The following is a 25,541-nucleotide window of genomic DNA, read 5'->3' as shown; positions in this document are numbered from 1 at the left end:
CATCAGTATCAACATATTCCAATTCGAAAAGTTGAGAACTAAAATGTACATAATACAATACATATTGTCCAGATAAACTCCATTTGCATTTAGTTTTTTAGGTATTACCAACATATTATAACAATAAAATGAACTTTCAACATGATTTCACCTGTCTTCAGCACCGATCACAATTACATGGGGTTTCCTCTTAGTGATGAAATTTTTGATATTGTCCAAATCTTTTTCTTTTCTCTTCCTATCATCTTCTATAGGTGCGTTACGTCTCATTCTCATGAACGGAAGTCTAAGGAAATCTGTAACCTCTCCATCACCAGATATTACAGTGGCAAATGTTGCTGAATCTCTGAAGAGAGGTTGAACATAATTTTACATAGTTTTAAAAAAAAAAAAGCCTTAAAAATATAAACACCTATGGAATCCATTATATAATGTTAACGTCTTGACTTTTTCCACATGCAAAATACAAATTTAGACATTACTTCATATACATCAGGGGCCCGCTTCCGGCCCGTGGAGTACTATAATCCTGCCCCCGACGCTTCACTGTATTGTAGTAACAAAACAGCTGTTTTGACGATTATATTCTTTACATAACAGAATTTATTGTGAGACACGTGTAGACTAAATTATATTATAATCTAACAAGTATAATTGATGTATATTAATGAGCCTAAAACTTAATTATAATTAGACAAATGGCAATAAAACACAGAAAAGTTAATGCTGCTTAGTGCAAAGGGTTAAATGGTGCCGAAAATATTCAAATGGAACTTTTTGAGATGCAATGAGGAAATAAATCTATATTCCATTCCAGAGATGTAACACTGCTTGATTTTTATTATAAAAAGTATTATCCGAATTATCAGTGCACCAATGTAAGGCAGACTTTTATCTTCTGCTTTGCATGAACAGGTCGATTTTCAATACTTATGAGGTCAAGCAATTAAACAATAAGGGAAAATATACTCATTGAATAATAAATAATTATGTATAGCGTAAAATGATATATCAATCCAACGGACACAGTACTTTTTTATGTGCTCCCGTAGTATGTGCACCAAGATGGCGTACAACCGAACATAGTATGAGTACCAGGTTAGAATTCAGGATGTGGGCCATGGTGCACATACTACGGAAGCGCCGTTTTCAAGTATTATAATGGTTCTTTTGGTGCTCAAACCTAACCCCCAAAAAGTAATCTCGGACATATTGCACAAAAGTTATGTTCTCTGTGGAATATGTTCTAAAATACCTGTTATCACTATAACTGACAGCCATAACAACACAGCCTTGTCTTCCTTCGTCTTCTTCCTCATCTTCACGTTCTTCAGGTTGATATGGAGCAACAGACAACCATTTTCTCAGAGCTAGAGCACAATGCTGAAAAATAGGCAATCAGATTTAGGTACTGGGTTCTTAATGCGTTGGAAATTGGTTCCTGAGTTGGGAATCCACAGAAAAATTATAAAGAGCCCATAGACTATGCATGTGCAAGTTGAAAACGAAATAGAAAAATACCCAGCAAGTTGCAACATAGTAATCTAGTGCAATTTGTGTTGTATAGGTTATAAAATATGTAGCGCAATAATTTGGAATTCTGTGATACATCAGTAGTCGAACATCATTCATTTAGGATTGTGTTCGACCAGCAATTTTTTTGCCATACCAAATAATGATAATTATTTTTATTCATTCTTACGCATTCCAAAATACCCCAAATATTAAAAAAACATGTAACTAAACAACACTAATTATTTAAATGTGTAGATGATAGGGATTGGACATAATAAAGGTAATACAGGATATTACTGGTTCAAAATAACTAGAAACGAACAGAGATACTGAAAATTAGTCTCAAATTAGTCCCATAATGCATATGTTCTCAAAGTGCTCCATACAGAGCCCCAGGGCTTCGTGAGAGAAACCTAGGGTCTCCGTAAGCTATTGGTTTACCTATTAAATTACTCTCTTGGCTTATTTTGTAACTGTCCAAAGAAGCAATAATGTATTGATAAAATTTGACAATGATGAATACATCAGAGTCATTAAATGAAGTAATTTTAATTTACTCAGGTACATTAATCGGCAAGTAACAATGTGTTTTTTGGTTTTTATTTTCATAAATTAATTGTTATGAGCCGTAAATAATAGTCAACCTTATCAGGGGCACCATAGTCCATAACATCAAAAGTTGGAGAATAATGAATGTTAAATACCTCTATTATAGGAATTGTTTCCATAACTTGGCAACAACCTACTATTACAAAGGACTATATTATTGAAAATAAAATCTTTTCATGACTTACATTTATTATCCCTTCCCTGGCTTCCCGTAACAAAGTTGCTCTTGTTTCTTTCACTAATTCAGGATATAATATTTTATTCAGCATTGAATCAATGACCTGACTTCTCTGTGAATTCCATTCTTGAACCAGATGACTGAATTCATCCTATATTTCGATTTTGAATAGAAGAAATATTAGACAGTTAGTTAAAATCAAACCACACAACAGTCATTAGTTTCAATATGAAAAAATATCATCAATAAAAGAATAGGCACTCCCATAGCATGTGAACCAATATGGCGGACACCTGAACGTAGTATGTGTACCAGGTTAGGGTTAGGCCATAATTTGATTCCGATTTTCCTTATTTCAGTTATATTGTGATTCGGGGACTAGCCAAGTGACTCCCGTAGTATTCGTACCTGGAATTATGGCCTAACCCTAACCTGGTACACATACTATATTCCTGCGTCCGTCATCTTAGTTCACATACTACAGGAGTACCCAAAAATGATTTTCAGGTAAGCAGTCAACCAGTCATATATACTGTTGCTTTGTAAAGAAAACTGACATACAGTACATGGCAGCAGGGCTGGGAGCTGGAATCGGAGTCCGGAGCTGTTATAGTTTGGTGGAGTTGGGGCCGGAGCTAACATAACATTCCAGTGGCTCAAGCTCCTAATTATCTAATCAATTCCAAACACCCATAGTTTAGTAATATTTCATACAGATAATAAAATCTATCAGCTCATAACTTTTTATAAATTTCAACTTTTAATACTAAAATTCAAATTTGAAAATTTTGAGTCGAATTTATATATTTGAAAGTTTGAGAATATCAATTTTGAAATTTGAAACACTTACCGGTATATTATAATTTTGACCCTTGATTCTGCAAAACTGCATTTGGGCAGATATTGCGTTGTGGGTGTCACCCTCAAAAACCTCAATGGGTATGGGGTCGAGGCAGGAGCCACTGTGATTTCACACAGACTACCCCGGCCGTGAATGGCAGCGTAATTTATCAAATTCTATCACTCATTTCAAAGTACTAAAACCAAAGTGTAAACTGGTAAGTTGAAAAATTGAAACTTACTCTGTAATACAACTGTTTAATTTCTTCAAAATAAGTATGTGTTCCTGATATATCAGAATCTTTCATGTCGATCCGAATATCAATCTCAACCAAACGTTCAAGTTCACCCTGTAAAAACAAGTGATTAATAATACTAATCAATCAATGAAGCAAAATACAGCAAAATTTGTCAGGGCATCACACTATATTATTGTATTGGGGTAACAGGTAAGTCAAGTCAAGTAACAAATAAAGTTCATTTTTGAATGAATTAAAAAGAATCAAGTTATCAAAAAATTGCTTCCCGAAATCACATATTATAAATTACATAACATTCTATCAAATTTAGTTTTTTCCATTTTTTTTTATCCAATAAAAGAGATTAAACCTATAATATAACTCACATTAGCAAGATGCAAGAAGCATGGTCCATTCAAATCCCTAACTGGTTTATTTCTCAACCATCTAACGCCGAATAAAGGATGAGCTTCGTCAATTTCTTTCTTTCCTTTCTTCGTTGGATTTACATTAATTTTTGCACGCTCTTGGAAAGTTTGACGAACACATTGTCGGACAAGTGGTTCTCTAGCAAGCTGCATTGCCATCATATATCTGGCACCTTCCAATACCTTTTCACTATGGAAATAAAAAACGAATAAGATAACATTAGATTAGAGTTTAGTTAAAGATAGATTATAAGTCAGCTCTGTGAAGGATTTAAAAATATTCAGAATAATATATCTTTAGATTGCACAAACCAAAGTTATTTTTTGTTTTCAATACATTTTTTTTTTCACTCCAAATAGTTCTCTGTATAAGCAACCTCTGCTATGTGCAGAACTACTGGCGCTCCCGTAGTATGTGCAACAAGATGGCGGACACCTGAACATAGTATGTGTACCGAGTTAGGGTTAGGCCATAATTTTATTCCAATTTCCCTTATTTTAGTTCAATAATAGTTTGGGGACTAGCCAAGTGACTCCCGTAGTATTTATACCTGAAATTATGGCCTAACCCTAACCTGATATACATACTACGTTCCGGTATCCGCCATCTTATTGCACATAGTACGGGAACTTCTTTACTTTGAACGTACTGATATCTCCCACTCCAAATAAGGATTTGTGAAACAATATTCAAAATGATTAACCTACATTGAATCGAACTGTGGTGTAATAAAGTCTTGAGCAAGATCCTTTGGTTCAGCAGGATATTGTTCAGTTTCATGTCGTTGATAATTATCTCGCAAATTTTCTCCGAACTGCTCTGGTGTCAAGCCAAATTTATTTGCAACGCCACCTATATAACGAAAATAATTAGCTAGCTTAATTTTAAAAAATGGAAAAATCATGTGTGAATGGGAGATATATCATAAGTTAGGATCAGTTAATCAGAAACAAGAACACAATTGAGCATTTTTTTTAAATATCAAAAATAGTGTCAAACTTTCAAAAATATCATTTTAGCAGGTGCTTGAAAATAGATTGAATTGAAAATTAAAAATATATTATCAATTCTTTAGTGTATTTTCAGGTAGATTGTTGAATATTGTCAATAATTATGTATGCCAACGCAATGATATACTCTTAATAATAAATAGCTCAGGAAATGCTTTTACAAAATGCATAGGAAATGATTAAGATATACCACAGTTATATCAACATCATAGATTTCCTGTTATGAATCAACAATGTCAAAATATAAATGAATGAATGTGAAATACGGCAGGCCTAGCTGCAAGAAGATATTTTGCACAGAAATTTCAGATATAGTGCATAGAAGTTGATATGAGCTCGATACCAGACGCAATATTTCAAATCCCATGCTCAGCATCTCAACCAGGAGGTAACAAATTGGGTAGGCAATGCCAAACTTGGAAGATTTCGGCCTTTTGAAAAATGGTAGCTCTTTACTTTTTGTTGAATGGCTGCTTGTACAGGGCCTTGTTCCAAGCAAAAGGCATGGAAAAGCATTGTATAAAAAAATGAATGTTATTGAGATTTCAGTTAATAATTTATTTTTCTACCATTTCGAAAAAAAATGAAATTTCATCATCATACATAAACTGATTTCTGTTTGGCTTAAAGAGAAACAACCTTTCTCACCTAGTCCTGCATTTAAACAAACAGTGTACATATCACGTCTTGAAGCTTGCTTTAGGTCACTTGCTTGAGCTTCATCAGTTTCAGCAGACGTGCCATCTTCATTTCTTTCCCTTTGCCTTTGTGTTCTGAGTGCATTCTAAGAAAATGAATCAGATGTAACATCTCGAATCCGTGGAAACACAACATCGCAATTAAAATGTAGCTATATGAGGAAACGTGTATCTCTGTTTAAAGCTATGCAAGAGTTCATGCTTTTTTAGTCCACAACATGACTTCTAGCATTTTCAATATGTTGTGTATTAAGAGAATTACTGTATTTCAAATTTACAATTTTAGCAAAAACTATATACCTATCAGATTCTTTTCATAGGTTCAAAAAACAGTTTGTGACATCTTAATACTATTTTCTGAACTGACCTGCATCTTTGGAATATCTCTACCATAATGAAGTAGAAAATGAGCATAGACATCTTTCAATTCATCCATGGTTTGAACATTTTGTATTCTGTAACAAAGTTTTCAGACATACCGGTAAGAGAATTTATTGGTTTGAGATTTGCTGTCATTCACGGCATAATGGTCAGGGACTGGATTTTCATATTCATTCTAGAGAGAAAAGTCTATAAGCCGACTTGATCACATTGTGAACCACAGCTTTCTGGTTAGCAGACCATGCCAGATATGGAAAAAGTTAAGCAATTATTTGTATTATATGCATGGACCACCAGGCAGGAAGCCGTAACTGACCAGTGGTTACGTGAACCATTTTACGACAGCGAGGAGTCTTGCATCTGTCTCGCACATAATTATACCCGGACTCGAACTTGAGAAGGGTAATCAGGGGCAAGTGTGCATGACGATGGCAAGCATGTTCTCAATAAAACCTTCTAAAAAATGAAAATCAGGACAACTTTGCAAACCTCTCAATATCGGCATCAGTGAGAGCACGTATATTATCTCCTAAAGGTTTATCAGGATCTCTTGATATCTGTTCATATTGATATGTTTGCATTTTCTGTAAAAGTCTTGTCAAGTTTGCTTTCCTGTTGAGAAGTTGAGTCCACTATAAAAAAAAATAGAAAATATTCCTGTATATTATCACTTTCATGAATGCAAATTTTAAAAAAGAGAGATGACATCTCAGAACAGTGGTTCAAACCAGGGATTCTCCATATATGGTATTTCTGTTATTCCATATCATTTCTCAAGAAGTGATATTCATAGATAAGTTACATCAAATAGTTACACAAATGTTAAGATTATAAAGAAGAAAATGACCAAATAAGATCCATGATGTGGTTCAAGTGCTAACTAACACAAAAAGGATATCAGACAACCAAGATTAAAAATAAAATTTGAGGTGTTTAAAAGCGTGGAAGATGGTATGAAATAAATGTAAATATTATGTAAAATGAAAATTACCTTCTCATCCCAGTGATATATCTTATTCAAATCATATATATTCAATTCAGGTTCAACATATTCTTTTCTGTAGAATGCAATAAACGGCATCTCAAATTGTTGATTTCTCATGAAGTTAAGAGAATCCTGGAAAGAAAGAAGTAAAGAATATTATTTTTCATTATAAATAGACTCGGAAAGAAATAGAACATTCTGTATAACTTTCCAATTACAATATACAAAGAAAAGACTTGGGTATGATGGATCGAAGTTGAAATGGGAACTTAAGTGAGAATTTGTTCTTCTCAGTGGTTCCAACCTTTTATGGCTCGTGGCCCCTTCAGTAGGCTTTCAGCAATCGTGGCCCCCTGTCCACTATTCCACAAAATACATGTACTCGGGCCCTCGGTTGATATAAATTCTCAATCACCAACTGAATGTTCTGCTCAGTAGAAGAATATGTGGCTGCCTTATGAACACTCCACAACAGGCTGCATGACATATCAAGAAGCATTTAAGATATAATGCAGTCGTTACCTGAATCTTAGCAACAGAAGATTGTGGTTTTCGATTTAGTGATGATGAAGCGCCTATGTCATCGTAGTTTTCCTGTTGAAAATAAATTTTAGATGGATTGAAGCTTATGAATTAAACTCAACTACTCACAAACTAGCTGATATTGCATATCATATCTGTGACTAGAAATGTTATCCAAATACAAGGAACACTGTATATAATATTCAGTACAGCAACACATTTTCATAATACTTTATAAATTGAAATAAAGACAATCTCTGATCAATCTGAAAATCTTTTTAATACAAATCAGGTGCTTTTTTTAAATCATCAAAAAAGAATTAAATAATATAAGAAACATGTTGTTCAAAGTTCAAATGTATTTTGTAGGTGGCATATTCATCACAAATAAAATGACGATTGAAACTGGCAATAATACCTGCTTCGAAATAGTCGTTTCAACAAAACAATGCTTGTAAATCCAATCAGCCTCTAATTCCAGTTCTGCATTATCAGCCGGTCTAAAATGTGAATTATTTTATATTCAATTATAAATTCAATTTGAGCTAATGAGTTTATTCATGTTACCACTCTAACCCAGTGTTTCTCAAGCAGGGTCACAGAATTCTCCATGAAAAAATTTGTTGTTTTCGGAAGTAATACTTAAGTATTTATTGTATTTTTACTAATATTGTTTAGCTATTTAGAAATATCATGAAATATACTCACAGATGCATTATGGACTAATCAAACCGTGCAAAAGCTGGAGAACGAGTCCAATTTATCACTAGTTAACAATTCATTTAAAATTGAACAGACTTGAGTTTTTTGTACAGAAAGGGGGGAATTAAGATATCCATCATAGGCGAAAAGGAAAAATATAAATAGAAAAAAAGTTTGTTACTACTGCTATCATTAGTTCTTAATAAATCCAAACTTATCTGAGAAACAATAACAATAATAATAACTCCTCATTTCTGAAAAATTATGAATAGCATAATACTGTTTAATGCAACTGATAAGCTATCACCAACAATGTAAGGTGTGAATATTTTAAATCTAAGTACCGGTATATAAAAACAATATATTAACCTGACTGGTATTGTACGAAGTTGAAATCTTTCTGGGACATCAGCATTCCTAATTTCAGCATCAAAGTCGGTGAAATACCCTCTTTCTAAAGTGTCAGGCTCATATACCTAATAAAAAACAAGTCGTAAATAAATCTTACTCAATTTTTTTTAAACAGATCATATATAGATCCGAGTTTTCATTCATATGTTAAATTGCGACAGATTTTAGGCATAATTCAATAAAGAGGAAATAAATTTCACGATAATCTAAATAATACATAATACAAATCAAACACCATAATACATACGTCGAAAATTGATTTCTTTTTCTTTGCCTTTCTGCTTTTCTTCTTTGGACGCATCTCACTGTCAACTATTACTCCTTCTTCATCCATCTATGATATTAAAATGAAAATGGTAACAAATTGTAAATATTACTGAAATTTCATGATAAATCAACCAAATTGATGAGTTCTATATTTACTTCATCGATATAATCTTCTTCCATTTCCATTTCTTCATCCTCGTATTCGTCACCATATTTCTCAAATTCGCTGAAGTCAAAATCTACACCGAATATGTCGTGTAAATTTTGAAGAGCTCTAAAATTATTCAAAAAAATAGAGAAAGTGTGAGAATAGTTGGTCACGCTAATTCTGCTTTTATTACAGCTAATCAGAAGAAGAGCAAAGCACAATGCCAGTGGTAATTGTTTTATAAATTAAAATTGAGTCATACACTGATTACTTATCGATCTTAATCGGTAAGTATGGTGATAGGTATTTGTCTGTTTGTCTGTCTGTTAGATACCCGCGATATCTCACGAAAGCGAGGTAGAATCTGCTCCAAATTTTGCATGTGCATTCATCATATCTCGAACCTGAAGCCTATTGATTTTGGATGAATTATGCAGTATAATTAGCAAGTTAATAATTAATTAGTGATGAAGATATCTAGATTTTTGCAAAGCGAGAGAATGTGTATGACCTAGACTTTTTAGGCAAGAGCGCGCATGTGCTGAGCTGAGTGTGTGTGCGATGCGCAAGTTTCCATCAAGAAAGTTTTCACGCTATTGAGTCAGAGCGAAGGATACATGCCGCTAGATCGATGAGTCGGCGATCTCTGATCGCTATCTTGTTTTATAGTTAAAGATTGGCCTAAATATTACCAAATCCATAATAAAAAAATATTCGTGCATAACAATGATAGATTGATAAAGGAGGTAGAAATTATGGCATTTTGAAAGAAATACATTATTAGATGGCAGAAAAGTTAAAATAAACATTGTTTTTATCAGTTTACTTCATTATCACAAGGAGATATTAGTCTGAATAATCGAAAAAAAAATGAAATGGAGACATTCCAAATTTTTTCAGAATATGATATTAACTAGAAAGGGCTTCAAATATTTGATTCATTCTTGACGTATCTAATTCTAGCGCCGCTATTATTACTATACTTACGCATCTCCTTTCTTTTTTCTTTTCTGTCCTGGTTGATGAGGTTTACTAATAGGTTCTCCGTTATCATCAACAATAAAATCATCAACATCACTTTCGTCTGATTCTTCACCTTCTTCATCAACTGGAGCAATAACAGGTTCTTGACGATGATCCTAATGAAGAAGTGAGAACTCGATATTAGGTTTGAGTAAATGCTAAATGAAGAAAGCATGATAAAAACAAAGCATTGATTACCTAGGGACACAATTCAGTGATTACTGATTAGACTGGAAAAAATTATTTTTTCAAACAAGTCTAGATTCTGAATATAGCTTGTTTTTTCACAAATTCTTGAAATTGGAAACTACTAATGATAATAAAGAGCAATGTGTCCACACTCATATTTGAAAAAGTTCATTTTGTATTAAAATAAATTTTATAGTTTTATAGGTGCTTCTGAACTCTGAAGTCTTGCTAGGTAGAATAGTTTACTTTTTCAAGAACATTGTGGAAAAGTAATATTCTAACCTAGGTCACGTACCCATGTTCAACAAAGATTTCACATATTCATAAAGCTCAAATACATAATAGAGCAAATTTAAGATAGACTGCTTAGACTCGTTTTATGCAGTTATCAGAAAATTAAATAACCGGGAAATGGTCCGAACACCAGTTGCCAATCGTGTAGAATCACACTTATTTCAAATAAAAATCATAAAACCAAAAATTCAATTCAATACACTCTCTATTAGATTCGATTTGCTATAAACATCCTTGTCTGCTCACAAACACAAATGTCTCTAATAACTAGAACCAGATTCATTTAGACACACTTAATAATCCAACCACGACAACTAAGCTCAGGTCTTTTTCAAGGAAACTAGTTTCATATAATAAATTTCCTTACCTGCCCAGGTTCATAATCATATTCCTCTCCTTGGAAGATTTCATTAGCAACGTTTTGTCGATGTCCTCCTGCTCCGGTATCTTCTTCTTTGTCACTGTCATCTTCATCCGATGAAACAGTTTTCAATCTGCTGAATTTTTTTCTTTTTATTTTTACTCCCAAATTTTCTTCAATTAGATCAAGATCATCGTCTTCAAGCCGATGGTCGTGTTTTCGCTTTGAACGTTTTGCTGAAAAATTTTAGATGGAAGATTCTAAGTACTAGAAATGAGTGGCTGATGATAATTCGATTACTAGTGAGCAATATGGCTTTACAAATAATATAACACTAAAAATATTTGAGGTATAAACCATTTCTGAAAAACTGGATAAGAAATTATTCGGAATAGTCAATATTTTATATAAGAATATATTTTTTCAGAATGTATTCAGAATGATATTTAGCCATGGAATCTAATCAATCAATTAATGAACAAAAAATAATATATTTATATATATTATATATGTTGCAAGAGAATTTAATGATAAGTTTAATTAAATGTAGAATTGGAATAGTCCATAAAGTGATTTAGAACACCCTGTAGTTTCCATAAAAGCAGAAATAAGAATAATATAATCCATCAACAGTCAAACTAAACGATGTTACATTATGCAACATACACATTTTTTTTTAAAATATCCCAATCAAATTATCCAAAATGGCTTCATTGGATAATGATTTGCTAAGTGTGCCCCAAAAATCAACAGAATTGCGTTAAACATAACTAATATATGATTGAATATTTTAGATATTGTATTTACTATAAATGTTTAATTGTTACTGGCTACTTTATTGTTACCGCTGGGATAGCGCATAATCAAAATAAAACCAATCAATCTTAAAACTATTTTCTTCTTACTTCTGATCTCTTCCTCTTTTTCCTCTTCATCAGTAACATCTCTGTGTTTTCCTCCTGGTTCTTCATCTTCACTTGATACATCTGAATCACTGGCATCACTTTCGTCTTCTGTTAAAAATGATTAGCATCAAACAAAATTGATCTGCAAATTCACTTTTTTTATTAATATCAACATTCATTCAATAAATATATAATAAATACAATCTACCATGAACAGAAATAGTTACTTCTGTATGATTACTGAATCACAGATTAAAATTAAAAGGTAAATAATTTTACTGTAATTTACATGATTTGAATATGAATATATGAATTGAATGTTTATTAATATTGACATCTCTAAAAAATGAAAATAAATTACTGTTTGCTGCTATGTTGATCATACTGTAATAAACACTACTATTATTAACAGCACAACTCAATCACAATGTTGATGCATCATTTTTTGACAGTTTTATGAACCAAAATTTTTGTTTGATCATTCTGCATTAGCCTTTTATAATACTTCAATACTTCTGCGGTTATATAGACATACAGAATCATATCACAAAAAATCTGTACCTTACAGTTATGATGTTATCGCACACAAATAACGAATCCCATAAAATTGCTCAAACGTACAGTAACTGATACATTTTTATATTTTTATCTTCAGTATGTTTAATCTCGATTATGTACACATTTAAATACCTATTGTTGTTTAGGTACATGTTTTGATAATACCTTGGATATTTGAGATCGCGTAAGAACGAATTATGTTCGACTATAGAAATATTACTGTATTTTTATTGATCCTACAGTATGAAAATGTAAATATTACCATCATCATCTATATCGTCATCGATCAGGTCACGAATATTTCCTTGATCATCAGCTTCTGCAGCTAATTTTTTATCCACTTCTGCAAACAAGAATATAACGATTAATAATAGACTTGGGCTTAGTATTTTTTCATGAAAGAGGGGTTAAACCAAGATTTAGTATGCAAATTATGACTACAGAAGGTTATCTACTTTGCACCTAAATAAGTGAACACTAATTTAGAGTTATTATATATATTAGGTTTGGTTGCTCAAATATAAAATAGCAAGTTATATAACAAGTACCATTGAATGACTTAATGCAATTTGTCAATGGTGATGAAAAAAATTAATTAGGTAGTCAGGAAAATATTATAGATTTCAGTTTCATTTAAAAACTTTGAATCATTGAATTCTTTTGCTGGCCATGTTTTTAAGTTAATTAAATTCCTATGACATAACATTTTCAACAACATTTATAAATCATACAAGATACAATCAATTTCATTGTGACTTTTTCCAAGTTAGTACTCAGATTCTAGTATAGTTTAAAACTCAAAATAGCCTATGCAAGAAATGCGAAAATAATTGATTGAGATTTGAGGTTCAACAAAATTGTTTTCATTTGTAGACCTAGGAAAAATAACTTCATGACAATGGAGTATGAATATTACATTGAACAAATTCCTTAGGAAGTCAGATTTTCACCCCAGTAGAAGCTTCAACTGGAGTAACTACCAAGTCTACTTTCGCAGTTTACATGACTTATTACCTTTTTTTGCCCAATCACAGCATGCAAGCAAGACAAAACAACTGATTTGAGGGTTCATAAGTGAATCTAAAAATTATCCAAGGGTACCGGTGTTTTGAAAGAACAGATTTTGGTTTTATAAATTTACTTAAAAACCAGTGCATAATCTGTTTAAATTCTGTCATGATTTAAAATATTGCAGACGTCAGGCAATTTCTAAGGAATCCCATAACCATTAAGTGATAGAACACACAATTTCAATAGAAAAGAAAGCCAAATATCAGTATATTCGTGTTGAAAAGCTTGCATCTCGTTATACAATATGGATATTTCCAAGATATTATGACAAAAACTACCTTCTTCATCTTCGGCATCATCTTCAGAAGGAGCATCGTCGTCACTCAGAACTGGTTTCTTCTTTTTCGTAACAACAAACTCCTCATCAGATGATTCTTCTGCTTCGTCATCGAAGAAATCTGACATGTTCAAATATTGTTATTCCCCCAGTTTGCCGCTATAATGCTCGTTTTTGTATTCCAGGAGTTATCAAACAAAAATAAGTATTCGGTCTGTAGAAACATATTTGATGATTAAAAATACAGACCAAATTAAGGGTTAACGAGTTGACATCAAACTAGCCAAAAAAGAAAATTATAAATAGCAGAATGGGATGACATAATTCTGATAATTCATACCTCAGTGGTAAAATTGATTCGTAAAAAAAATTACTAGAGAAAAAAAAAAGTTATTTCAACAACAACACAAAATTAAAATAATAAAGCAGTAGTTCAATGAACATTGTTTGTCCGGGTTTCTGACCTATTTGTAAACACCATGCAACAGTTATACCAGTATTTCTTCTGTTTGTTAGCAAATTGAAATTGTTGAAAATCAATATCGAAATACAGTGGAAAAGAATCAAGGACAGAAGGATTACACAATTAATATCGCGACACTATCGTTCTCGTGACAGGTTCAGTTGGTAGTACACCAGTATACCCTACACAAGTCTGCAAGTGGACCAGGTGAACTACATAAATAATACGCCATTATATTTAAGATATTCTTTTCCAACCTCTGTATGTCTGTGGCCACTTGCGACAGTGCAAGGAGAGTAGGACCTATCTTTTAGACTTGGCCATATTTATAAGGTCTCTTTGAAACCGGGCACCCACTAATTCATCAGGCACCATTTCACACACTTTTCATTTATTCTGGCCATATTCATTGAGGTTTGAGTTGTTCTAAAATGAACATTTTTACATTGAAAGGTGCAATAATATATGTATGTAGGCTATAACTTGTGCTATGTGACAGTGCTATGTGCTAAGTACAAATTTTTTTATTTCCGACCAAAAAGAGAAAAAGATGTTATTTCAGTCATACAACAGTACAGAACTGCAGAATGTGTCTTTATCGTATTTTCTTTCTAAAGAAACCTGAAACAGATTTTTTTACAAAGTGCCAGATTTTGATAAATCGTCACATGGTATTGCCATCTGTATGATAAAAAAGTGCTGGGATCAACTCAATTTCATTAAGACGGCAATGTAGTCTATAAAAGGATGATGAATAATAATTATTGAATATACAGAAATAAAGCAATTATTACTGTATTAGTGCAAATAACATAAAATCAGGCATGTTCTGATGTTTGAAACGTCCATACAATTCGCATTTGTTTTTGACTAAAGATGTTATTTCAGCCAAACTACTGAATTATTTTTTATGAAGTACTCCAAACATGGTTCATCAATAAATAATAAAATAAATCAACAAATACTGAAATAAGTCAAAGATATACAAATTAAGTCTTCAGTCTGTGTAGAAACGGTACCGTAGCGTGTACCAACTTACTAGTACCGGTATGACAGTGAAACAATTGAAACTATCAAATTTTATTAACTTAACCCGTAAAAACTAGAACCGGTAAAAACTAAAACAATACCGTCAGACCGTAGCTGAATAGAACAATGTTAAATTGTTGAGGCGCAGTTTCTACCACTTCATGGCGGCTCCTGCCACGAACGAACCGCGGCGTCTCTTGTCATTGGTATGTATGTGGCGCTAGGATTTACATATTTATCCCGGGGAAAGGAACGCCGATGAATGCCTCAGTTATAGATTTTACATAACAACATTATGCATTGTTTCTGCATGCACTGAGCACTCGTTCTCAAACGCATATGGCGACCCACGGCCTCTCCACCGGTTACCAGACCAGGTCGGGTAAGGAATTATTTAGCCAGTTATTTGTTTTCGGAAGCATGGACTTGATAGTGGAGAAATCCGTAACCGATCAGCGGTTACGTGAACTACCCGACAGTGGCAAAGAGTCCAGCAATCCTCTCGCACGTGATTATCCCTGCATGGGATTCAAATCTGCGAACCCACGCTGAGTAATCAGAGATGCGGTGACGAGATTATTCCTAACGCTTAGCACGATGCGCCACACCGCCGAGCCGAGCTATTACCAATATATCCACAAAGGGATGTACCAGATTTCAGTTTATCATGCGAAATTATATCTACTTAACCTGAAACCTACCCGAAATCCATCAACTTACCCAAAGTGTGTCACCAGCGGAGGCAGTCCTGCCATTACAGCCTACATGCCTTGGTTTGTGGCAGCGCAATTTTACCATTACCCGCCATGGTTTTCAATATGCTGCCGTGGTACCCTCAGTTAACCATGGTGGTACCCCGCCTCATGTCATTTGTTTGTGGCAGCTAAAAAGTCAGCCGCCAATGTTTGACCAATGAGGTCATATACACCCCAATGGGTTTGACCGTAAAAATGGTTTGACCATTGCGGCTATAGTTTGGAAATCCCACCATGGCTTTGCGGCAGCTTCAGACGCCACAAGGTGCATAAAACTGCACTTGCGATTGTGGATAGTCTAAAAGTCTCCTAGAGCAGCCCATAAGGAACAGTGCTTTACAAAAATTGAGGTCGCATTAGGAATGGCGCATTATCAACAACGAAGGCGCATTATCAACAGCGTGGATGTTTCCATTGAGGTGTTATACACCTCAAAACTGCTGACGTCAACACAAAATTCTGCTAGTTCTTTGCTGGTTTAAGGAACAGTCAGCGAAATATTGATCGGTAGTGCACAGCAATTTGGAAGAACGAAAAATTGAATTCTGAGTTTAACAGAAATTTAAACTTTAATTTAAATCCACACCAATTGATAACAGATATACAGCATAAGGGAGATATGTGGTAACTATAGCGGCGCCCTCTGGTCCTAACGTAATTGGAAAAGAAAAGGAGAGAATAGTACCCATCTGTCACAATGCGGGACTCCTTTGCTTTGATTATTACCAAAATTTCTCTGCCCAAATAGTGGGTCAAAATTTTAGATTCCCAGATCGCACTATTGTGTTCTAATCAGTTCCGTGTTTCCCCTAAAATAGGACCTAGTCTGAATTTTAAGAATGATTTAAATATAAGACCTAGTCGATGGCGCGAAGTATTTTTTGCCTAGTCGATAACAAGAAATCTGTCCCACACGTTTTAAATGATTAATCTAGTGTGAGAGAGGAAACCGTGTCATTCAAGTAAATGGATATCGGTTTTTATATTTGAAAATCTCTAATTCTGTACTTTGTAATTTTGTTTTGAATAAATGAAAATAAAAGACTTCCCTCGAAAATACGCCCTAGTGTTATTTTTCGGAAGGAAATTGAAACTGTCTTATTTTCGGGTAAACACGGTACAAAACCTCATATACAATTTTATGCGTAATGTAATTATAAAGCGGTAATTTTACTGCTTCTTCCAAACTCCTTTCTCGTCATTCGTGAACGAAACTAGACCAAAAGTTCTATGCTTCAAAATATTTTATTTTGAGTAATAAGGCTAGGTTTGACAAGAGAAAATATTCAAATCAAAATCGGTTGTCTGAATCCTTTTGTTGTCGAATCGTCACCTTCATTGCCAGTTAGAAGAGCTAACCTAAAAACGAAAAATTAATAAATACATTGTAGTAGCCTACATAATAAAGTATCAAGATAACAATGCATGATAAATTATTTTGTATATATGTTGAATAAAATAACATGAAAAATACTACATAATAATAATTATAGTAATTATAATTAATAAGTAATAATATTGAAACATGCAAAAATATTAAAAGTCGCAGGCAATTATTCTCTCTATTTTCTTGTATCGACAACAAGTGATTATTTAACTTTTATATTTCAGTTTTACGGCACCATGAACTTATAGTTAGAGTTGACCTGGATTCAGAGTTTGGAATAATAATGTGAGCGAGAAGATTCCAGACACGTTTACAACTCTTTTAAATGCGGTACAGTGCCGTTAAATGTCATCATAATTACAATTACCTAAATTCTTCGACTTTTTTCACGACCAATAGTTCAAAAAATTTTCATGATCTCCCGAATGAACGAGATGCTTCCTCAGATTGGTCACCTGCTCCAATCACAACAATTGTTACAAAGCTTGAAATTCGAAATAATACCTATCCGGTGTTTTGAGTTTATTCAGAAATTGCAAAACGCATTAAAATAACAAGCAAGATAGCGATTAGAGACCGCCGACTTGTCGATCTAGCGGCGTGTATCATTCACTCTGACTCAATAGCGACACCGCGTGTCCCATCACTAATTCATTATAACTCGCTAATTCTACTACACAATTCATCCAAAATCGATAGGCTTTTGGTCCGAGATATGACAAATGCACATGCAAAATTTGGAGCAGATTCAAAATCGCTTTCGTGAGATATACGAAAGTGTCTAACAGACAAACAAATACCTATCAACATACTTACAGATCAAGATCGATAAGTTATAACAAATTGATAGATGCATGAGTAATGCCGACAGATTATTTGACAAAAAAAAACTGGAAGAATTGGACAATTTGGAATATTTAGATATTTTTTGTCGGCCAGTATAAGTTTTCGATAATGTTGTTATTGACTGTCCAGTCAAACTTTTTCGTTGATTTTTGAGATAACAAAAAAAAATTGTATTCATGATACATTCAGTTGAATATTAAAAACAATTACCTAATCCTTTAATTGCTTTCACTATAGGAACAATCCATTGCAAAGGAAATTTTTCATGATCTTCGTCATCGAATGAATGAAATGCTTCCTCAAATTGGTCACCTGTTACATTTACAACAATTGTTATAAAACTTAAAATTCAAAATAATTATTGTCGAGTGTTTTGAATTTTTTCAGGAATTGCAAAGCGCATCAAAATGAAATATAAAATTTGATGAATTCATAAGTAATACAATCTGATTATTCAACAAATAAATCTGGAAGAATTAGACAATTTATGAAATGAGACAATTTCGAATATTTTCGTCTGTCAATATAAATTTTTGAAAATGTTGTTATTGACTGTCCAACCAAATTTTGTAGTTGATATTTTAAATAAAAAAATAAAATTTCCTTCCTGATGCGTTTCATCGGGTGCTAATTACAATTACCTAATCCTTTAATAGCTTTCACTATAGGAACAATACATTGCAAAGAAAATTTTCTTGATGTTTGTCATCAAATGAATGAGATGCTTCTTCAGATTGGTCTCCAAACAATAAACGCCAACCAAATTTTACATGGTCTTTGTTGTCGGATGAACGCACTGCACTGCCTTTTTAGACTGGTCGCCTGTTATTATTATTGAAAATTGTGGAAAACAAATATTCCTATATTTTGCGCGTTAGTTGTATATATTACAACATATATATTAGTCATAGCATGGTAGACCAAACTCACTCAAAACAAAAACATAATCTATATACATATGACAGGGTGTCATACTGTCATTGACAATATAAATTGAGACAGGGCAATTAATTACATATGACAACTGAAAGTTTTAATAAAGCAAATTTTATCAAACTATTGGCAAGTGATATGCGTTTTGTACTATGTATCAACTGAGAGGAAATAAGTTCCAAATAACATACCGACCGAAATCACACGAAATAATTAAATATTTATGAAATTCAGAATTGCGTTAGTTAGGTGTATCATATTTCTAAGTGGGGACAACAAGAAAGAGAAAGCAAATCTAAAACGCCGTGGAAAATTAATAGCATCAGACAAATAAGTCACATGATCAATCAAACTTGAACATTTTACATAATTGTGAAAATAAAAAATTGACTGAATTTTCAAACATTTTGCAAGATTGAAATACATTGTACTTGAAATTTAGAAGCTTATTCTACAATATTTAATAACTTTTTACAGAAAGAAATTGTAAAGTCATCAACTTATGATTCTCAAGAGACCTTGCGCTGTGTAAAATAGAATAAAGAATATATTAGATAAGATATTGCGGTTTATTTTATTTTTAAAATTGAAATAAGTAGGAATGCTCAAAAAGTGATGGCATTCAATGATGCTATGAAGAAATCAATATCAACTAACCTGATCAATCCAATACTGCAAACCATCATGGCCAGGATAAATATTACAATTTGCGCCGACATTTTCCTTCTCTTCGGTTGGAAGTTGAATTGTTTTGTAGACTGAATTCGACGCTATGGTCAGTCCACGACAGTCACGTTTTATACATTTCACTTCTCCTGTTTGTAAGAAGATGTTTCATTTTACAGATGTTCGTATTATATCACCCGGATAAATAAAAACTCATTACATTTTACTAGTTACAATGAATTGAATCCAGCTGTAGCAATATTGTTTGTTATATTATCATGATCATATTACCTTATGTAAACGGAATAAAAGTCTTTTTTCAACTCAATTTATTTCCATACTCAATATTTGTAATTGAATATTTAAATTATCATAATGTATAATTGAAATAAATACCAGAGATGAATTTGCCCATTCATCGAAATATAGAGACAACAAATTAGTTTCAAGTCATTTCATGAAATAAAGGTACACAAGTTATTCAATTTGACATAACGCATCTAATCTAATTCAATTTGAAAGCGTGATAGTTTGTTGAAAATTTTCTTTAGACTTTTCTATGAAGCCAACAAGCAGTTTCATTTAATACAAAAGATTGAAGGAGTGCAATATTTATCAAAGTAATTATCTACAGCAATGCATGTATCGTGTTATCGAATTGAATAATTCGAAATATGTCACCTGTTTAACACGAGAAAGTGTTGCAAGTGTTTGAAACAACTTAATTATAATTTTTCTGTGATCAAACAACTCAATGATTTTACTTAGTTTTCTGTTGAACTTACATGAAATTAAAATAATTTTTTGATTAATGATAAATTAATTAATATGTGATAAAGGGTAAGTACGACTAGACTCATTAATTCGTGGAAGACTATACCATATGAATCAAAGCGGAAATTATTATGCCCCTTTTATTTATACTAACATAATACCCGTGACTCAAATTGGAAACCCAAATATGGTGTTTCGCAATTTCCAAGAAAATTGCAGGATAACCTCATTGTAAATGGGTATTTATCTGCAAGAGATAAGCTTCGACAGAAAACCAGAAATCTAACTAAAATTATTGAGTTGTTTGGTCACAGAAAAATCATAAATAAGCTGCTTAAAACAATGGATGAACCGGGTATATAGCGAATATTATTGGCCTTTCGTGTCGTATAGTAGAGATCTATTAAATTATTCGATTAGGTAACACAATAAATGCATCATTGTAATTTGCTCAAAAATATGAATAAGCTACTCATCAAATCTTTTGTATTAAATGAAACGGCTTGTTGGCTTCTTTAAAGAATTCTAATATAAATTTCCACAATCTATTACGCTTTCTAATAGAATTAAATTAGATGCGTTATGCCAAACTGAATAACTCGCGTACGTTTGTTTTATGAAATGATTTTCACTAATTTGTTGTCACCATATTTCGATGAATGGGCAAATTATCTTGTTATTTATACCAATTACATTAAGGTAATTTAAATATGCAATCCAGATGCAATATTATTTTTGTGCGTGTCTAACAAATATTAATGAGTGTCATAGTTTGAAAACAATACAGATTAAAAGAAATGTTTTATTCCGTGTTACATAAGGTGATATGATCATAATAATATAAAAACAAAATTGCTACAGCTGGATTCAATTCTTGGTAACCGGGTAATGTAATTAGTATTTATTAGACCGGATGCAATAATACGAACATCTGTCAAATGAAACATCTGCTTACAAACAGGAAAAGTGAAATGTATAAAACCCGACTCTAGTGGACTGACCATAGCGTCGAATTCAGTCTACAAAACAAGTGAATTTCCAACCGAAGAGAAGAAAAATGTCGGCAAAGATTGCAATATTTATCCTGGCCATGATGATATGCGGTTTTGGATTAATCAGGTTAGTTAACCTTGATTTCTTCGTTGCATCGTTGAATGCCATCACTTCATAAACATTCCTACTCATACAATTTTGAAATAAAATAAACCACAATATCTTATCTTAGCGATGTCTTTTAGTGGGATTTTTATAACAAATATAATCTGTATTCCATTCTTTACAGTGCAAAGTCTCTTGAGAATCGTAAGTTGATGACTTTATATTTTCATTCTGTAAAAAGTTATTAAATTATATCGAATAAACTTCTAAATTTCAAGTACAATGTATTTCAATCTTGCAAAATGCTCTTAAATTCAGTTTAAGTTTCTTTCCACAATTTTATAAAATGTTCAAGATTGGCTGACCATGTGAAATATTTGTCTGATACTATTAATTTTGCACGGCGTTTTGGATTTGCTTTCTCAAAACGTTTAGAATTAGTTTCTTTGTTGCGCCCTCTTAGAAATATGATACATCTAACTAACGCAATACAATATTTTCAAATATTGGTTATAGTTTCGTTTAATTTCGGTATGTTATTTGGAACTTATTTTCACTCAATTGATACATACATCACTTGCCAATAGCTTGATATAATTTGCTTTATCAAAACTTTCAGTTTCAATATGTAACTGTTTCCCTGTCTCAAATTATATTGTCAATGCCTTCATTTCATATATATATATAGATCATGCTCTCGTTTTGAGTGCTATGACTAATATATATGTTGTAATATATACAACTAACGCACAAAATATAGGAATATTTGTTCTTCACAATTTTCAATAATAATAGCAGGCGATCAGTCCAAAAAGGCAGTGCAATCATCCGACAACAAAGATCATGAGAGATTTGCTTGGCGTTTATTGTTTGGAGACCAATCCGAAGAAGCATCACCTTCATGTGATGACAAAGATCAGGAAAAATTTCCTTTGCCATGGATTGTTCCTATAGTGAAAGCTATTAACCCTCCCACAGCCGGTAAGCCCATATGGGCTTTTCAGCGCTATTAAGGCTAGCTCATGGTAACCTACTGTTACTATCGCTCTTAGCTGTTTATGGACGTAATGCCCTGGTATGAGAGAAGCGATAAAACCTTCCAGCCGTGACGCAAAGTGCGAATCGTATATATAGCGTGGATTTCAAAATTGCCTGTCAGACGTCTGAAAATGTCGACTCAGCTCAGACAGGAAATACTCCTTTATAACGACTTATTATTGTTTTAGCATGTATTTTCAGTCATACTAACCATCCCTGACCATCCCTGGCGCTGTGTTGTTTTGATAAATATGATTTCGACTGCTCCTTAGTTGGCAGAGGTATGGAGATTTTTTGTATGTAAAAAAAACGTAAAATTAATGGTAATTTTACCGCGTAAATGTGCGTATGGGATTGTCTACGTCGTTCTACGCGCATTTCCGTCGAAAAAATTTAATTTTTTTGCATTGGGGGTGGTCTGTGCAGTAATAATAAGAGCTGTGACGTCATCAATATCGGTAATTTGACCTTGAACTTGACAATACTGTAAATACAATTGTGAATTTCAGAGTAATAACCATTTATGCTATAATAGTCGTTTTGGTATTGTTATGTTAGGAAAAACTTGACGAAAACGTTGAAGAAAAAATTAATAAATTAGGAATTAATTATTAACCCTCTACTGTACACAAAATATTTCAAAGTTCAATTTTTTTTTAGAAATTTTTGAAATTTTTTTGCAAAAAATTTTTTTCGATGAGTGTGTTTTAAAGATATATTGCTGAATAGAACTCTAGCAGACGCTTTCAAAAAGCCATGAGTTAAGATTTAGGGCTTAATGGTTGACAAAAAAAATAGGTTTAAAAAGACCCCTAAAATGGTCAGGGATTTGAGCTGTCCGAAGGTTAAAGAATTAGGTAATTGTAAATAGTACACAATCAGGAATAAACTTCAGAATATCAACTACAAAATTTGGTTGGACAGTCAATGAACATATCTTTAAAATTCATACTGATCGACGAAAATTGTTGAAATTGTCTCATTTCCTAAACTGTCTAATTCTTCCTGATTTTTTAGTTGAATAATTAGATTGTATTACTTATGAATTCACCGAATTTTATAAATTATTTTGATGGGCTTGGCAATTTCTGAAAAAATTCAACACACCAGATAAAAATTATTTGATTCCAAGCTTTATAATAATTGTCGTAATTGTAACAGGTGACCAATCTGAAGGAGCATCTCATTCATTTGATGACGAAGATCATGAAAAATTTCCTTTGCAATTGATTGTTAATATAGTGAAGGCTATCGAAGGATTAGGTAATTGTAATAAGTATTCAATGAAATGCATCATGAAATTGCCTCATTCCCTAAATTGCTTAATTCTTCCAGATTTATTGGTTGAATAATCAGATTGTATTACTTATGAATTCACTAAATTTTATATATTTTTTTAAAAGGCTTGGCATGTTCTGAAAAAATTTAATACACCATTTAAAAAATATTTGAATTTCGAACTCCATAGCAATTTTTTGTTGTACTTGTAACAGGTGACCAATCTGAAGGAGCATCTCATTCATTTGATGACGAAGATCAGGAAAAAGTTTCCTTGCAATGGATTGTTCCTTTAGTGAAAGCTATTAAAGGATTAGGTAATTGTAATCACTACAATGAAATGATTGATAAAGACAATTTTATATATTCTTATTTTAAATAAAACTACAAAATTTGATTAGCAGTCTAACAACTTTAAAATTTGTACACGTCGACGATATTATCTAACATGAGTGTTCTCTAAGTTTTATTAGTCGAATAATCAGATTGCATTACTTTGCATACAGCAAATTTTGAATGTTATGTTGATGCGATTTCTGATTTCTGAATAAACCTAAATCACTAGATAAAAACGAATGCGAATGTTGAGCTTTCTAACAATTGTTGTGATTGTAACAGGTGACCAATCTGAAGAAGCATTTCATTAATTGAGAGATCACGATGAAAAAGTTTTGGGATATTGGTGGTGAAAAATTTCGAAGAATTTGGGTAATTGTAATTATAATGATATTGTCCTTCTTTCAAAAGGGTTGAAAACGTGACTGGAGTTTTTGACACAAATTATTAATTCAATCTTTTTATCCAGACAGACTCTTTCTGATTTCGTGGTGTTTTGAAAATTAAATATTTTATAACGTTTGAATAATCACTTAATTTCCGTACAAGAATATAAAGAGAATGTTTGTTTGCGACTTTTTATTTAATACATGTAGTACCTTTCGTATCATCTAGTCATTTAATTTATATATATATTAAATTGATTATAATGTATTGTAACTTCACAATGTACACCAGTGTATCCATTGATTTCACGTTTTTTTAGGTTGGCTCTTCTACCCGACAATACAGATGACGGTTTGATAATGACAAATTTCAGACAATGAATTTCAATTTAAATATTTTCGTGTCAAACCTTGCTATTTTACTCAGAATAAAAGATTTTAAGTCATAGACCTATTTTGTGGAATTTTGTTCACGGATAGAGAGGTTGAAGGAAGTTAACATGAATAGATAAATTAACAACTTTTTCAAATACGTTACGCAAACGGTGACGTAATATTTGAGTGGCGTAGGGGTCAGGAATGACATATGCAAAAAATTTTACGTCACGCCCACTAGAATTATTTGTGATACTTAACTACACTGACTACCTTACCATTAGAAAAAACCTTCCAGCTTGCACGTAGCACGACTTTGTAAAATTAGAACCTAGGACAGCCTTGAAGTAGGCCAGTCATGTTTGTGGGGATAAAAACGTTGAATAAAATCTTGGATGAAACATCAAATCTCATACGAAATTCAGAAACAAATAAAAGTAATAGCTTTGTAGCGACAACACGAATATTTAAGCACTGAAATTTAAATTTACACCTCTTCATTTGTTTACACCACACTTTCAAAATTGTCATTCATCTTGGGGTGAACCATCCGGTTAAGAAACAC

At 32.6% G+C, this 25,541-nt stretch overlaps 1 protein-coding gene and 3 long non-coding RNA genes across 5 annotated transcripts in view; 2 read left to right on the top strand and 2 right to left on the bottom strand.

Moving 5' to 3' along the window:
- LOC120342061 (transcription elongation factor SPT6-like) overlaps nucleotides 1-13,848 on the bottom strand; it is a 28,826-nt gene extending 14,978 nt beyond the window's left edge. The window contains exons 1-20 of one of the 2 annotated variants that reach the window (XM_039410730.2): nucleotides 13,614-13,848; nucleotides 12,527-12,607; nucleotides 11,707-11,814; nucleotides 10,808-11,037; nucleotides 9,922-10,073; nucleotides 8,943-9,060; nucleotides 8,767-8,853; nucleotides 8,478-8,584; nucleotides 7,825-7,906; nucleotides 7,407-7,478; nucleotides 6,891-7,016; nucleotides 6,389-6,531; nucleotides 5,886-5,973; nucleotides 5,469-5,604; nucleotides 4,518-4,662; nucleotides 3,768-3,999; nucleotides 3,385-3,492; nucleotides 2,310-2,453; nucleotides 1,256-1,383; nucleotides 152-346 (exon numbers count right to left, since the gene is read on the bottom strand). In XM_039410730.2, coding sequence (XP_039266664.1) covers nucleotides 152-346; nucleotides 1,256-1,383; nucleotides 2,310-2,453; nucleotides 3,385-3,492; nucleotides 3,768-3,999; nucleotides 4,518-4,662; nucleotides 5,469-5,604; nucleotides 5,886-5,973; nucleotides 6,389-6,531; nucleotides 6,891-7,016; nucleotides 7,407-7,478; nucleotides 7,825-7,906; nucleotides 8,478-8,584; nucleotides 8,767-8,853; nucleotides 8,943-9,060; nucleotides 9,922-10,073; nucleotides 10,808-11,037; nucleotides 11,707-11,814; nucleotides 12,527-12,607; nucleotides 13,614-13,740 — 2,609 coding nt within the window. In that variant the 5' untranslated portion in view covers nucleotides 13,741-13,848. The remainder of the gene's footprint in view (nucleotides 1-151; nucleotides 347-1,255; nucleotides 1,384-2,309; nucleotides 2,454-3,384; nucleotides 3,493-3,767; nucleotides 4,000-4,517; nucleotides 4,663-5,468; nucleotides 5,605-5,885; nucleotides 5,974-6,388; nucleotides 6,532-6,890; nucleotides 7,017-7,406; nucleotides 7,479-7,824; nucleotides 7,907-8,477; nucleotides 8,585-8,766; nucleotides 8,854-8,942; nucleotides 9,061-9,921; nucleotides 10,074-10,807; nucleotides 11,038-11,706; nucleotides 11,815-12,526; nucleotides 12,608-13,613) is intronic. The other variant, XM_039410731.2, reaches the window with a different exon arrangement.
- Nucleotides 13,849-16,983: 3,135 nt separating this feature from the next.
- LOC120342639 (uncharacterized) lies at nucleotides 16,984-19,819 on the bottom strand. Its single transcript, XR_013474855.1, has 5 exons — nucleotides 19,683-19,819; nucleotides 18,734-19,549; nucleotides 18,303-18,404; nucleotides 17,614-17,701; nucleotides 16,984-17,218 (listed from the first exon to the last, which is right to left on the bottom strand). It is a non-coding gene; the product is annotated as an uncharacterized LOC120342639 (long non-coding RNA).
- Nucleotides 19,820-21,445: 1,626 nt separating this feature from the next.
- On the top strand, nucleotides 21,446-23,626 carry LOC144411679 (uncharacterized). Its single transcript, XR_013474750.1, has 4 exons — nucleotides 21,446-21,584; nucleotides 21,748-21,767; nucleotides 22,359-22,544; nucleotides 23,619-23,626. It is a non-coding gene; the product is annotated as an uncharacterized LOC144411679 (long non-coding RNA).
- Nucleotides 23,627-23,707: 81 nt separating this feature from the next.
- LOC120342297 (uncharacterized) lies at nucleotides 23,708-25,049 on the top strand. The gene is made up of 4 exons (XR_013474830.1): nucleotides 23,708-23,864; nucleotides 24,095-24,196; nucleotides 24,498-24,587; nucleotides 24,922-25,049. It is a non-coding gene; the product is annotated as an uncharacterized LOC120342297 (long non-coding RNA).
- The last annotated feature ends 492 nt before the right edge of the window (nucleotides 25,050-25,541 follow it).

The sequence above is a fragment of the Styela clava genome, chromosome 3, assembly GCF_964204865.1.
Source record: "Styela clava chromosome 3, kaStyClav1.hap1.2, whole genome shotgun sequence".
Taxonomy (NCBI): Eukaryota; Metazoa; Chordata; class Ascidiacea; order Stolidobranchia; family Styelidae; genus Styela; species Styela clava.
This window is presented reverse-complemented; position numbering and strand designations above follow the sequence as displayed.